The sequence below is a fragment of the Glycine max genome, chromosome 8 (genome assembly GCF_000004515.6).
Source record: "Glycine max cultivar Williams 82 chromosome 8, Glycine_max_v4.0, whole genome shotgun sequence".
NCBI classification, from domain to species: domain Eukaryota; kingdom Viridiplantae; phylum Streptophyta; class Magnoliopsida; order Fabales; family Fabaceae; genus Glycine; species Glycine max.
The window spans coordinates 45,225,889-45,239,566 of NC_038244.2; the positions used below are offsets into that span (position 1 = coordinate 45,225,889).

Sequence of the window (13,678 nt, forward strand, 5' to 3'; positions counted from 1 at the left end):
ATCCTCCATTGTAACACTGGCCTAGAGAGTGGTTAAGTTGACAACATTCAAAGGTAGCCAACACATTAGCTCGATCAAATCAAACACACTACATTGCCAACAGGTTCACCACGAAACCCCTTAGGCTGTAATTTTTGCAACAAAAAACAAAAAATCCTAATCACCCGTTTACAAACTCCTCCACTAGCAAAACGATTCCACATTTTCCATTTCCCCCTTTTTGTCGCGATATCAAAAAACTAAGGCAAAGAAGAGAAACATGAAAAGCTACAAAACTAACTCACAAGTGAAAGCAAGACCTTAATATAACAATGTTATTAATCATAATCATAATAATAAAGCACAAGATTGCAAATAATTATCCATAGCGAGCCAATTACCGGCACAAGAGTCTAAAACCACCCAAAATATAACAACAGGAAGAAACCAATACAAGGTTCACCGAGTTCCGCTATGCTTCCAAAGGTTCATGGATCACATTATTGAGCCAAAAAAAGAAAATAAACACTTGGCTTAGGTTCGGACTTAGGAAGTGTCCCAGGGCCTAGGTTCGGGGAGGGCAACGACCATACCTTCGAGGTCGTGGTCGAGGAGAACTTGGCATCCGAGCCTGGAGTGTTTGTTGAGGACCCTTGCTCGGGAATTGCGAACGAGGACGTACTCCTCGTCGTAGGAGCGAGGGGGTAGCTTGTCGAGCCACTCCTGCGCGATGTTGACCTCGCAGTGGGCCGCGCAGGCGTCGATCTCCTCCAGGCGGTGGGACTCCGGGTCGACCAGGCCCGTGTTTATCAGCGCCTTCAGCAGGGTCTGACCGGCCAGGCCCACCACCTCGTGCTTCTTACCCGCGAAGTCGATCGCCGACAGCCGCACGATGCGGTCCGCGACCTTCTTCGTGGAGGAGGAAGAGGTGGAGGTGCGGGAGATCAGGGATTTGGAGAAGAACGAGACGGAGGGGAGGCGGTGCACTTGCGAGGACAGTCTCTGCAGATTCGCCACTGCCATTGGTGATTGTTGTTCGGCCAAGGAAGCCCGTCCAGAGTGCTCTTTTGGTTCGGAAATCGGAACAAAGGGAAATGAATTTGGGTTGGGCCCGATCGTTTTCAGATGGGCTCAATGCAGAGTATGGGGGCAAAACTTTTTGCACTCCCACTATTGCTTCTTACATTTCTCATTGTATTTCGAAAATCTTCCGGAAAGGCAACAGGAAGTGAAAAAGCAACGTACCAACGCATGTCAGACTAGGCCATTGTTAAAGACTAAAATATATTTTTCATCCGTATGAATATGAAAACATTTAAAATTCATTCCGAAAAAATTTTCAGTATGTTTTTGTCTTCATAAAATTAAAATGTATCATAACATATAAATATCTAAACCTACGTATATTACTTTTTTACATTGGTTATATGCATAATTGATATAAAAATCATAATATTAGGTTTGGATTACATTCCGATAAAAAAATAATACATTTCAATTTTAAGAAAACAAATTTTAAATATTTTCAAAGACAAAAATAACATTTTAGCCATTGTCAAACATACCTCCTTTACTCAGTAAATATACCTTTTTTTTTGTTATTGAATTTACTTAAATAACTCATCCTTTACCGGTCCAAATATTAGAAACAATTTTTTTAGATATTTTTACCTTACATCTCTTATATATCTCACTCCAAAACTTGCATATGAAACAGAGTATTAGGGATCCTAGAGTTTCATAATCTTTCTCTCCCTATAAAGTATTAGGAATCCTAAAGTATTAGATGGTCTTCAAACCCAGCGCATTACAAGCATTATCAGCTAACAAACCCAGCACATTACAAGCATCCACAGAATGTTTCGTCATTTATTCTATTAATGGTCTTCAAATCATCAAATGAATTACACACAACTTGGAACATTAAACAAAGATCTCAAATAATATAACTCGCTTGAACCAAGTTGGGAATAATTTAACCTCCCAACAGAGAATCCTTTAGTTATTGGACTCCACTCTTGAATATTAAAATCATATACAAAGATGCTGGAAATTGTGTTGTTAGTAATAACAATTGGAATTTTAAAGGGAATGAGAAAAATGACACACAGATATGCAAATATAAGAGATTTAATGAGATTCGATAGATGTGCTTATGTCTTTGAGAGTAAAGTAACTATTTCTATTTCTTATTAAAGAACAATAGAGTTATATTGCAATGTTTAATATTACGTACCCACACCTCCAACTCGTTTCGTAATCCAACAATTGGTGACTTCTACGCTTAGCTTCAAAATTTGTCCGATCCATAAAATATAAGTCATTATAAGTCATGTACAACATGTGTAAATGTAAGGTGTGTGCCTTTAGCATATTTTCAATTAACCTTCATCCAAACAAGAAATATTTTTTTTATCACCATGATAAGTGAGAACATTATCAATCATTTGTGTATTCCTAAAGACAATAACTTGTTGTTTGGATGAATGAAAATTCACTCTTTGAAAATAAGGAGGCTTAGAATGAATATATAAAAAAAAATATACACCAAATAGATTCACATGGTATCAAATATCTAGCGTCGTAGTAGTGTCTAATTTATCTGCTCACCATCCCTATCAATTATATTTGATTGTTCCCAACTAACATGCAACCCACTTAGACTGAAACTCGCATATGGGAAACAGCCAGAGACAATGTGGATGACAACACCCGTCATTTTAGCTTGATGAAGGATTTGCAACCCGTACCCGACCAATGCACAACCCTAATTTTCAGAAAAGGTGAGAATCAATTTCTTGTGATTTTAAATTGCTAGAGATTGTTCCATATATTTGAATCACTTTAGCATGCATTTTCTAGTAGTTAGTAGTTTTTAACTACTAGAAAATAAATCGCCAAAAGAAATAATTAAATAATAATATAATTAGGGACACATCATCACTTAATAATGAGATTTGACCAGGACTACAAATATGGACATATAGAAACATTAGGGACTAAGGGCCGTCAAATTTTTTAGTAACAAAAAGTGAAAACTCAAAAAAGTTAAAAATTAAAAACAAAATTAAAACTTTATTTATTTTTGTGTGTAGAAGCAGCAATATCAATAGAGTCGGCCTAACAGCATTCTCGTTTATAGTTTGGGATGAAATTTAGTTCATGCAGCCTTCTGAAAAGTAGCTTATAGATTTATTTGACCGTTTTCTTTTTATTACAATATAAGAAGAGCTTATGAGCAAATTATTTAAGCATGAATTTCAATACCTTGTTCACATAAAACTAGAGCTAATTACTTAGAATTCTCCAAAGTTGTGCAAATTTTAAACAAGAACTTTCTGCACAGCGAAAGGTGTGCTATCAACTTTTGCTGGATATCCCAACACCATCTCAACGATCATTTCAGCAGTCCCCAAAGCCTGGAAATTTCTCCAAAATTAGAGACTTCTCTAAATGTTTATTCAGATTAAAGTCAGCATGCTAACTACCATCTTAGTGTAAATAGGAAATGTTATAATGTTATTTTTTTTTTATAATGAAGATTAGAAGTATCTGAGAAGCCAGAACTCACCATTAAAAGTCCACTCCCTTCATGTCCAGCTGCAAGGTACACATTTGACAAGCCAGGCACAGGCCCAATCACTGGCTTCCCATTAGGCACTGACAGTAACACTATGCAAGTCAATAATATGTTGTGTACATAGATTTTGCAAGTGTAAATAAAATATAAATAGTTTAGCTGCATAAGATAGCAAACAGATATTGTGACTCACTGTAAGGTCGTAATCCTATTCTGACTTTTCTACTTGCACTTAGATCTGAAAGTGGAAGTGTTTTCAATTTGGGAAAGAATTCTCCAACTCGCTTCCATATGTAACTGACAACAGACTCGTCCAAATTGGTGTTGAAACCAACAAATTCACGGCTACTCCCTTGACAGTGGATAAGATTTTGGTTTTTCACCACACGGATAGGGAAAATGTTAAAATTCTAAAACAATATAGAAGAATTTGCATCAACAGCAAAACTTGATCTATTTCATGAAAACTAGAATGCTATTTATGAATGAAATGAAAAGAGAGTTATGTTCGGCCAAAAAGATAAGACTTTCAATTCAATTTAAATGCACGTTTGAAGACAGAACAAATACCATCTAGTATATGCAAATCAAACCATGAGCTGTTAGATTAATTATTTAATTGTGTAGTTTACTATTAATCAATTATTTGGAATTTTTATTAATTAGAAATATATTAATTATGGTCAATAGTTATTATTATGATACTATTGATGAACATGATATTGAGCTTTGTTTTAAGTAACCCGTGAGGCTGTGATGGGTTGGATCATTAGTATTCTGTTGAGAGGTGTCTATCCTCATCTCGTGAGTAAATAAATTGTAGTCCCATAAGCAATTTATACATTTAGAAACACTCAGCAGGAAGAGGACAATGCTCTCACAAAATATCTTTTTCCTGAACAACCACAAGCATTAGCATGAATCCATGTATGCGTTCTTCATTCATCTCTATAACATACTGATGATTTACATGCTGTAATTTATATCTATATATGATCTTGACATTCTAAAATTGCTTAAAATCCATCATGAGCATCCGATAAAGAGAAAACAAGTCATTGAATAACTACCAGCACACAAGCTTTGTTTGATAGGAAATCCTTTCAAAGATAAAAGATTATTCAATATTAAATAATGGTCAGAACTTAAAACTTCAAAGCAACATATGCAATCATCCGACATATAGATTAGCAATATGAGCCTCCCCATTGCAGATATTATTTACATAGGCCATGGAAAAAAAGCTTACCAAGAAGAAGATTTCCTGCTGCATCTATACTTGCTACCATTGAAACAGATAAGTTCTTTTGATGATCAGGGGATTCTGAACCAGAAATTGTTGGATGGTTGAGATAATCTGCCTCCATCAAGCCATGATTCATTTGAAGGAAATTGAAATTTTGAACCACAAGTAGGTGACCCTTCACAACAAACAAACAGAAGAACGTATAAAAGGAATATGAATCAATCAATTAACAAAACAACCTGATCAGCTTGAAATGAAAGGAAATATTAAGCAATAATGCAAAAACAATGTCACGTTCCTTTACAGTTTCAAGCAAGAAACAGAATGGATTGAAATTTAAGAGAGGAAATTTGAAGTCCTTTGGGCAAAATACTACAATGTCGCTAAGCACACACCCAAATGATTTCTAAAAATCTCCTTTATTCTGGTTTTAAGAAGAGAATATGACGGACAGAAAGTTCCCCTATCTTATTGCCCTCCACTGTCACCAACCACAAACCAAAGCGTATAGGTTAGAAACATCAACACACAGTCACAACTTCATTTCCGTTTAAATAGGAAAATGTATCAGAGTGCATGGTAAATGAAATACAATGAATGAAATCCTAGATATGCATGATTAGGTCAGTTCAAGGCTTCAATCTGTATATAAACACACCTTTCTGGGCATTACTGGAACATGTAAATCCATTCCCCAATTTCTAAACAAGTCCTGCATCAAAGAACCAGTCCAACAACCAGCTGCAACTATAACTGCTTTCTTGCTGTATATTGTGTTCTTGGAAGTCTGAACAGCTTTGACCTCTCCATTGCTATCTGACCTGAGCAAAAAATGAAACAAACCATTTAGTCAACAAAAATTGATTCCCTACCAACACTTTCAGTGCCACAGTTAGTGCAACAAAAAGGAAAAAAATAAAATAAACCTGATGAAACATTTCACTGGGTCATCATAAAATTCTGTATATCTTCCTTTTGATGCAAAACTCCTGTTAGTCTACACCAACAATAAATTAGCAACTATAAGTCTGAGATCATTTGGCAGCAGTGTGGTAAGACTTTAGTTAAAAGAAAAATGTAAACATTGATAATTATTTACAAGTTGCAAGTAAAAGATATGCAAAGAAAAATGAACCAAGAATACAGAACCTTTTCAATATATGCAACAGTGCGATAAGCATCTATTTGGCAGTCATCTGGTAGAAATGCAGCTGCACTGTCTTTGTCCACCAGTAGATCAGGTTCCTCTTTAATCAAATCACTGCTACACAGGTACTCTGCTTTCAACCCAGCCTCACATAGTAGTTTCACCCTCCCTTTTAGCACGTCTGACTCAGCATCAGTCCTACCAATTAATAGGCTTCCTGTAGATCAAAAGGCATGTCACATCAAAGTTCTGATCACTGTGGAAAAGAGGCCTAAAACTTTGATGACTACAAATATCAATGCCTCCTGCATATTACTGCACACAACACTTATGGAAGACGGAAAAGTTCAGAAACACCATAACTGCTTGAGGATAATCCATAGCAACCAATTAGCATCTCAAATTCACAATGATATGAGGCCATATATGATACGATTTACATTATTAGTAGTATGAATTCTATTTCATTTTTACCTTTCAATCCCAGAAATACACAGGCAGATCTACATTCCAAATAAAGAAAGAAGTGCAATGTAACTAATCATCCTGATCTACAGAAAGTAGTCTCTCTTACCAATAATTTAGTGTTTCTCTCTCTATCTGTTGTTCTCTAATTTCTGATGTCAAAAAAGTGCTTTCAAAAAATGTTAAGATATGTAGTATCATGGCACCAGAGGCTGGAAGCTAAGTCCTACATATAACCCTATAGCCAGATGATCTTTGGGATTGAAGAGAGAATGACCTTAAACATGTTCCCAGCATGCATTTCATCGGAAGGATGGTGCCATTACCATATACATGCATGCTATCACAAAAAAGCATGCCATCTAAACAATTCATACAAAACTAAATATATCTGTTTTTCATTTGTAGGGCAGGTTCTATATACTATGATTAAACAATTATAACACAACCAGAAACTTCATTTTTCTGACGCAACTCCTACAATGCTTCACAATCAAAAGATGCAAATTATATATATACAGCTTCAAATTCAGTGATTCACATTGGCAATACTCCCAAATTGCGACACAAAGAAAGAGAAATTTGTAGAAAGATACAGCTATTATAGTTATACCAGACTGTTTCCAACCCAACTCCACCATAGGATCCAAACCTTGCTCTTCTATGCTCTGTACCAGCGTCTTCCAAAGTTGATGACTCCTTGACGCAAGATCCCACGTAGCACTCCCAGGGGTTTTGTTTACCATCCACAGATGTCCCTGCCCTAGAAACAACCAGCTCAAATTTCAAAACAAAGGGGAAGAGACCCAACAGTTAATCAAAATTCAGCATAAAACTCCATTTTCTAATTCTGCAATACAAAAGAAAAAGAATTGAAATCTCACACTTTGGCCCCCCGCCCCCAGATGAATGCAAATGACTTATAGCATGTTTGGATTTTCGATGCCATTAAAATCATGGTGATTATCTCAAAATCACGGTGTTAAAATGATTTTTCCAAAGCAATAATGTGTTGCTTCACATTCACCGTGAAATTAAAATTGATTTTGGCTCACCTTACCACCACCCTAAACATGCAATTATGCATGTTGAGGAATTGATTCTATAGGTCCAAAACCGATTTTGAGTTGAAGCAACATTAAGTGCATTTTGCTTCGAATGAAATATTTTATACTGTATTTTACTACTAACTTGTATTCAGAATATAAGGATACAAGCATAAATCACTTTTTTTAAAAAATCAATTTTGCTAGCCCTCACCCAAACATGGTGGAAAAATTGGTAAATCCAACATTTTTATATCAAACAATATGTGTACGCGTGGTGGAGAACAAATGTGCGTGCGAGCATGTGTCTATTACAGTTTTTCTTTTCTTTTCCCAAAGAGAAAAAAAAAAAAAAGACGATCATTGTATTTTTTTTATATATAGTGATACCTGCGCCAGTGGCACCGGAACAAGGGACAGCCTTATCGACTACGGCGACAGAAAGGTCGGAAGAAACGAGGAAGTGGCGAGCGATGGTTAAGCCAATGACGCCAGCGCCAACTACGACGACGTCGTATGCTTGAGACGAAGAAGAACAAGAAACGGAGAACCGACCCTTACTGGTTGGGGTTTTGTTTTTCCAGGAATAAGCACATGGGTGAGTGGAAGAAAGGGTGCTGTTGTGCTTGGAAATAAGGTTCGGGTTCGGGAGCAATGTAGAGAGGGAAGCCATCGTGCTGGAGCTCTTCAATAGAATAGAACTTTGTTGTTTTTGGTTTCGGGTTTTTTGGCTGCTGCTTCGACCAAAGATTTTTTCTGAGGTTAATATCGTCAAATTAGTGATTATCACATGATTAACAGAGCAATAGTTATGTGATTATTAATTAAGTGATTGAATATAATTACAAGAATAATTAATGTAAGAGCTCGGTCTGCCTATCATGCCAATCAAGCTGGGCCAAACACTCGTTTTTTTACCTTTATTTAAAAGTTCTGTTCAATTCTAATTACAAACTGGTCCATCGACCCTTAGAATAAACTCAAATTAACAACAAAGTTAATTACACTGGTCCATCTTGCTCAATGAATGATAGAACTAACATTTCAATAATTGGTTCATGACAACATTAAAGATCATCCAAGTTAATTACATTGTCATTATACCAATGAATCTCAGAAGATTTTCTCTCACAATTACTCTCAATATCACAGCAAGAACTTTCCAAGGCTCTTTCTAATGATTCTGCAAGATCCATCTCCCACAAACCTAACCTACATATTGTGTTGTAGGTCTCATAACTGGTTACCCTCATGCCATCTGACACTAACTCCTTTAAGTCTCCTCTTATTTCTTCACTATTCAATATGTCTAGAAATCTTTTTGATACCCCAGATTGCCAGAAAACAACAATGGCACAACTCTTGTCCACCAATTTAACATCAAACTCTCGTGAAAAGATATCATGGGAAGAACGAAGTAAACTCTTCAGCATGCCAGCTGTGATACCAATTTTGAATCCCCATAAGAAAACCAAATGCTCACAACTGACTTTTTTTGTATTATTGGTCCACATGCCGACATCCCCACCATTAAATGAATCTTGGATAGGGGTTGAGAATGGATGGAATACATTGGTGAAGTCTTCAAGCTCGGGGGCCAAATGCTTGTTGCCAGATTCAGTAACATTTGGGGAAATTTTCAATATAGAGCAAAGCTTCATAAATAAATAGGATAGCCTTAATGCAGTAAGTCCGTGAATCTTGCCTTCTTTTACTGTAGCTGTATAAACGAACAAATAAAAAAAATAATAATAAGACTTACCGATCGTGAAAATAAAACTATTCTTTTTTCTACTTTTTTCTTTAAAGTAATTCTTAAAGGAATTAAAACAAAACTCAGCAAGTTTGCAAATATTGACAAGCTAAGCATGCAGGTTGTAAAAGACTGCTCATAAAGGCTTTAGCGCTTTGCACATAATTAACAAGACAAATATGAAACCATCCAATAAGCATGATTTTTAATTTTACACGAGACTAAAAGGTTGTGGACATCAAGAAGTAGTGACTGACCTTGGTCAGGAATTTCCAAATCAACTGGTGCAAAAAAATGATTATTCAAGTAGGATATAGCACTCGGAATGTTGGTCACTTTTCTCATGGTTCCATGTTTCTTCATCAAATAATTTATGTCAAGCACCTCAGGGAAAACCGAGCACAAGGAGCTCACAAATTCATCTATCTCAGGCGGAAGTGGAGCAATGAATTTTGAATGAATTAGTGTACAATCTGCATAAGTCAATGAAAAGTTAATAAAACGAAGAAAGTAGACCAGATCAGTACTAGAACCAAGTTGAGAAATTTCCATTTAAGATATACACCATTAAGGCAATTGTGGGAGATAACAGGTTTCTGTGAAGCAGAAATCAAATCGATCACCTCTCGGAATCCACGAATTTTCTTGCTTTCCTCCTCTTCAAGATTTCGAAGCTCTCTCTGTGCAGTGTAAACCCACAATTATTTCCAAAGAAAAAAAGTTAGAAGGAGCAAGCAAAAACGAGTAGAAATTTCTCATTACCTCCAATAAATCCTTATCTTCTTTAGAATTTGCCAAAACAATTCGTACTGCATGAATGGTCCCACTCTTAGTAGGGATTGGCAAAGGAAGAAGATCATCTGAGTAGTCTAACACCATCTACAAACAGACAATCAAGAAACAAAAGGAAAAATGGAAAATGATTCGTTTAAGTCATATATCAATAGCGAGGTGATCAAGGTTGTATCATTCAAATTGGACTATTGGAACACTTAAAATTTCATTAGTGCATTATACCTCCAGAATAAGTTGCACTTGACGTTCACTGCAAACATCTACAGTCATGCAAGGTCTTGATCTGAACTGTTCATTGCCCAGGACAATATTCCTAAGGGAGTTGACAAGTTCTTCTGCACAAAATGAGGGTTAAAGAATAAAACAAAGACACAAGAAAAACCATTTTGTACAAAGAATATGCTAAAGATTTTCTTACCATCTCTGCTTTTGTTTGTGTCGGAGCTTTTACATGACTCTCTCCAATATTTAACCTTTGATCTAATCCTCTCAACAAACACTGTATCAGCAACAGTAGAGGGTGAAGAAGATTTCATCACACGAAGAGAAGGGAGAGCAGTCCCAAGACGAATTCTAGCTGCTGACTCTTGTGCTCTGGATAGATATGATATGCCTGTCATACAAATACAAATTAACAACAATCATAGGTCATTGAAAAAAAGGCAACCTAGTGCATGTACTAGCACCCATGACCCACCAACACCAAAGAAGGTACAGAGAGGGTAAATGTACTCAATCTTAGCCCCATGAGAGGATTTGAAGCCATGACCTCTAAGCTACAAAGAAGCAACTTTATTGTTGCTGCCAAGGCTCATTAGGATATCAAAATAAGGGATTTGGATTCCCTGCAGCAAGGAAATTTGACACATTCACAAAGTCAATCAATCAAAACCTTTAGATGAAGATCATAGGGTTTGGTAAACAAAAACTTATGCACATCCAAGATTTGAACTGTCTGTCTGATACTCTGATCTCCATCCAACAGTGCCGATTCATGACTATGTGAATGTGTAAATGCATGAAATTTGGATCCCAAAAATAAGTAACAGAATCATAGATCCTCAATGCTGACCAAAAAAAAACAAATCATAGATCCTCAATTTACATGTCATAGCATAAGCTTTCTTTCTTCTGGATTTACAAACTTACATAGATCCTAGATATACACATTCTGGTAAGCAGTTGAAGGGTCCATCTCCTTCAGGTAACTAACAATCACCATGACCAAAACCCTACTTACTCATTCATTCACCTTGTCCAAACACTTGCACCAGAAAAAAAAAACGAAGAAAGAAAATTCCAATTTAGTTTTAGTTGTCTACACAAGCAACTTAAGTAGCATCTTCATTAACATGCACCCCATTTAGATGAACTTCTCCATTAGTACTTATAGTTATAGGAGAAGAAAATAAAATGGAAAAATGAAATAGGCTTCTCCCATAAGCTAAATTTAGAAGCTTATGCATAAGTTAATAAGCTCTCTCGTATTAGATTCTCAAAAAGCTGATGTTAACTTGCGAAAGAAGCTTCTTTCATTTTTTTTTTCTCCTGCAAGTGTTTATGATTTTTTTTTATCTAAACAGGAACACAACCACAGATCCAAACTCCTAGTGATTATAACTATTTTAAAACCATTTCGCAGGCCCATTAAGAGCCCAAAAAAAAGAGAAGAAAAGCTCACCATTGTAGACGCAAGCATTGAAATCAAACCCCTGGCGAGCCATGGAGGCAAGTAGCGAAGTCTGGCACGAAAAGCTGTAAGTGGGCATCCCCATCTTCATTTCATCTCTTGGAAACAACATGAAATTATACCTGCACACCAACACATTTTCTTAATATATATTTTTAAAAAGAGTAATCTTAAAATTTAGGTGTAGGCCAAACTCAACCCCTCTTGTATATACTCTAGTTTGGACATATCACTAATTGAAGTGAGAACTCCGACAGGTTTTTTTTTTTTTAATTGACAAATATTAGTTGTTAATTTGTTAGTTTTTGTTAGTGAAGAATTCGAACCACTTCTCCCTTCAACTAACAAACCAACTTAAAGGGTGTTTGAGTTGAAAGAAAGCAGAAAAGAAGAGAAATAAAAAAAAAAATAGTTAGAACCCACACTTTTAAGATGTGTCCGTTTGTGGAGAAAAAAAAAGTGAAAATTAAGAGAAATGAACTGTAAATTGACGTTGGACTCACACCTTAGCATTCTACTTTAATCCAAAACTTTCGCTTCAATTCACTTTCTTTCCTCTCCACCGAACGGAGCATACAGTCTATTCTAATTCGCAAATTTGATCTTAATTCACTTTCATTTATTTTCACTCTAACGACCGGACTCTAAGTAACCTAGTATTTTCCAAAAATGAAATAATAACAAAAAAGAGAAGGGTGGGTGTTGGGAGAGAGAGGCACTGACGGGTGAGCGAGGAGTTTGTCGGAGCGGGAGACGGAGAAGGGGCAGACGGCGAAGTGGAGGAGCTGGAATCTCTGGGCGGCGCGGCGGGCCTTGGAGTAGGCAGTCTGGGCGGTGTCGAAGGGTAGAGGGCGGAGCCACGACGGCGCGGAGGGAGAGCCCGTTTTTCCCATGGAAATGGCGACAAAGTCGGAGTTGGAGATGTGCGTCTTTATCTCTTGCAGGGACTCTTGGAAGTTGGAGGTTGTCACCTGCTTCACCCTCCATTTCGAGGAGGAGGACGTGCAGAGGGAACGACTCCGCAACTCAAACACCCAAGCCATAACATAGCATCACTACGCCGTCTCTGTTTCGCCTTTTTCCCTTTAACACCTGCAGTACTCGCCCGGGTCGGATCCCAACTAAATATTTTTATCTATAATACATAATTACAACAAGTAAATTAAGAAATCGTTATTAAATTTAGAAAATATTCACACTTAATATTAAAACCAAACAATCATAATATTGATTTGTAAAAATTTAAGTTATAAATAAATATTATAAAGATAATCATCCAATATAATAATTTTTAAAATTGATATTTTAATTGTTTAATAAAAAATTTAATTAAACTTTGACATCATATGAGAGTATAATTTAAGACTTATCAACAAAATATATTAAAACTAATTAGCTTATAAATATTAATATTATAAATTTTAAAAAAATACAAATAGATGATATATTTAATCTTATCGTCATAATTAACTATCTAGATTATCAAAAACAATAATTAAACTACTAATAAAAGATTAATCACAAATAAAGGGATTAGATTTAGGATTCCACTCCACTACTCTATGCCTATGTTACTATTTTTAGAATCTTAGTCACAAAATTTTTAAAAAAATGCATAGTTATTTTTTCACAAAAAATTATATATAATATATTATTTTCTTATGTAACATGTTATAATTATAATTAATCACCAAAAATATATTATAATTATAATTATATATATGTGACATGTGTGAGGTGGGTGCAAGATGGATTCTACAATATCTGTAATCACACTTATATCCATGTAAATTTATGAGTAAATATTCGATCTCATATCCAACTCCAATATCTGAATAATTATCCTTCCATAGTCAGATCTCGCTTGGAGCCTTGTGAATCCATGCTAGTTTGCAACTTACACTCCCTTGAGAATAGCCCAAATCTTTGCATCCACCACATAGCAAAACTGCAACCCATGGATTCACCAAATCTCTG

The 13,678-nt window shown here is 35.9% G+C and overlaps 3 protein-coding genes across 4 annotated transcripts; all 3 read right to left on the minus strand.

The window, feature by feature from the left end:
* Positions 1-300: 300 nt before the first annotated feature.
* LOC100801962 (rhodocoxin) lies at positions 301-1,175 on the minus strand. The gene has a single exon (XM_003532191.5). The coding sequence runs from the start codon at positions 1,000-1,002 to the stop codon at positions 526-528; it is 477 nt and encodes a 158-aa protein (XP_003532239.1). The 5' UTR covers positions 1,003-1,175; the 3' UTR covers positions 301-525.
* Positions 1,176-2,479: 1,304 nt separating this feature from the next.
* On the minus strand, positions 2,480-8,244 carry LOC100802485 (glycine oxidase). 2 transcript variants are annotated; one of them, XR_415751.4, is made up of 10 exons: positions 7,854-8,244; positions 7,031-7,180; positions 5,955-6,169; positions 5,732-5,802; positions 5,464-5,626; positions 4,809-4,980; positions 3,753-3,911; positions 3,551-3,639; positions 3,247-3,398; positions 2,480-2,746 (listed from the first exon to the last, which is right to left on the minus strand). XR_415751.4 is itself a non-coding variant. In XM_003532192.5 (9 exons), exons 1-9 carry the CDS (start codon positions 8,134-8,136, stop codon positions 3,303-3,305), a joined length of 1,398 nt encoding a protein of 465 aa, XP_003532240.1. In that variant the 5' UTR covers positions 8,137-8,244; the 3' UTR covers positions 3,035-3,302. The 2 variants fall into 2 exon arrangements, 1 of the variants encoding a protein (XP_003532240.1); XM_003532192.5 differs by lacking the exon at positions 2,480-2,746 and having other exon boundaries at positions 3,035-3,398.
* A 235-nt stretch (positions 8,245-8,479) lies between these two features.
* LOC100803008 (poly(A)-specific ribonuclease PARN-like) lies at positions 8,480-12,819 on the minus strand. Its single transcript, XM_003532193.5, has 8 exons — positions 12,425-12,819; positions 11,693-11,823; positions 10,430-10,624; positions 10,234-10,346; positions 9,979-10,095; positions 9,782-9,896; positions 9,474-9,689; positions 8,480-9,183 (listed from the first exon to the last, which is right to left on the minus strand). Exons 1-8 carry the CDS (start codon positions 12,742-12,744, stop codon positions 8,531-8,533), a joined length of 1,860 nt encoding a protein of 619 aa, XP_003532241.1. The 5' UTR covers positions 12,745-12,819; the 3' UTR covers positions 8,480-8,530.
* Between the last annotated feature and the right edge of the window lie 859 nt (positions 12,820-13,678).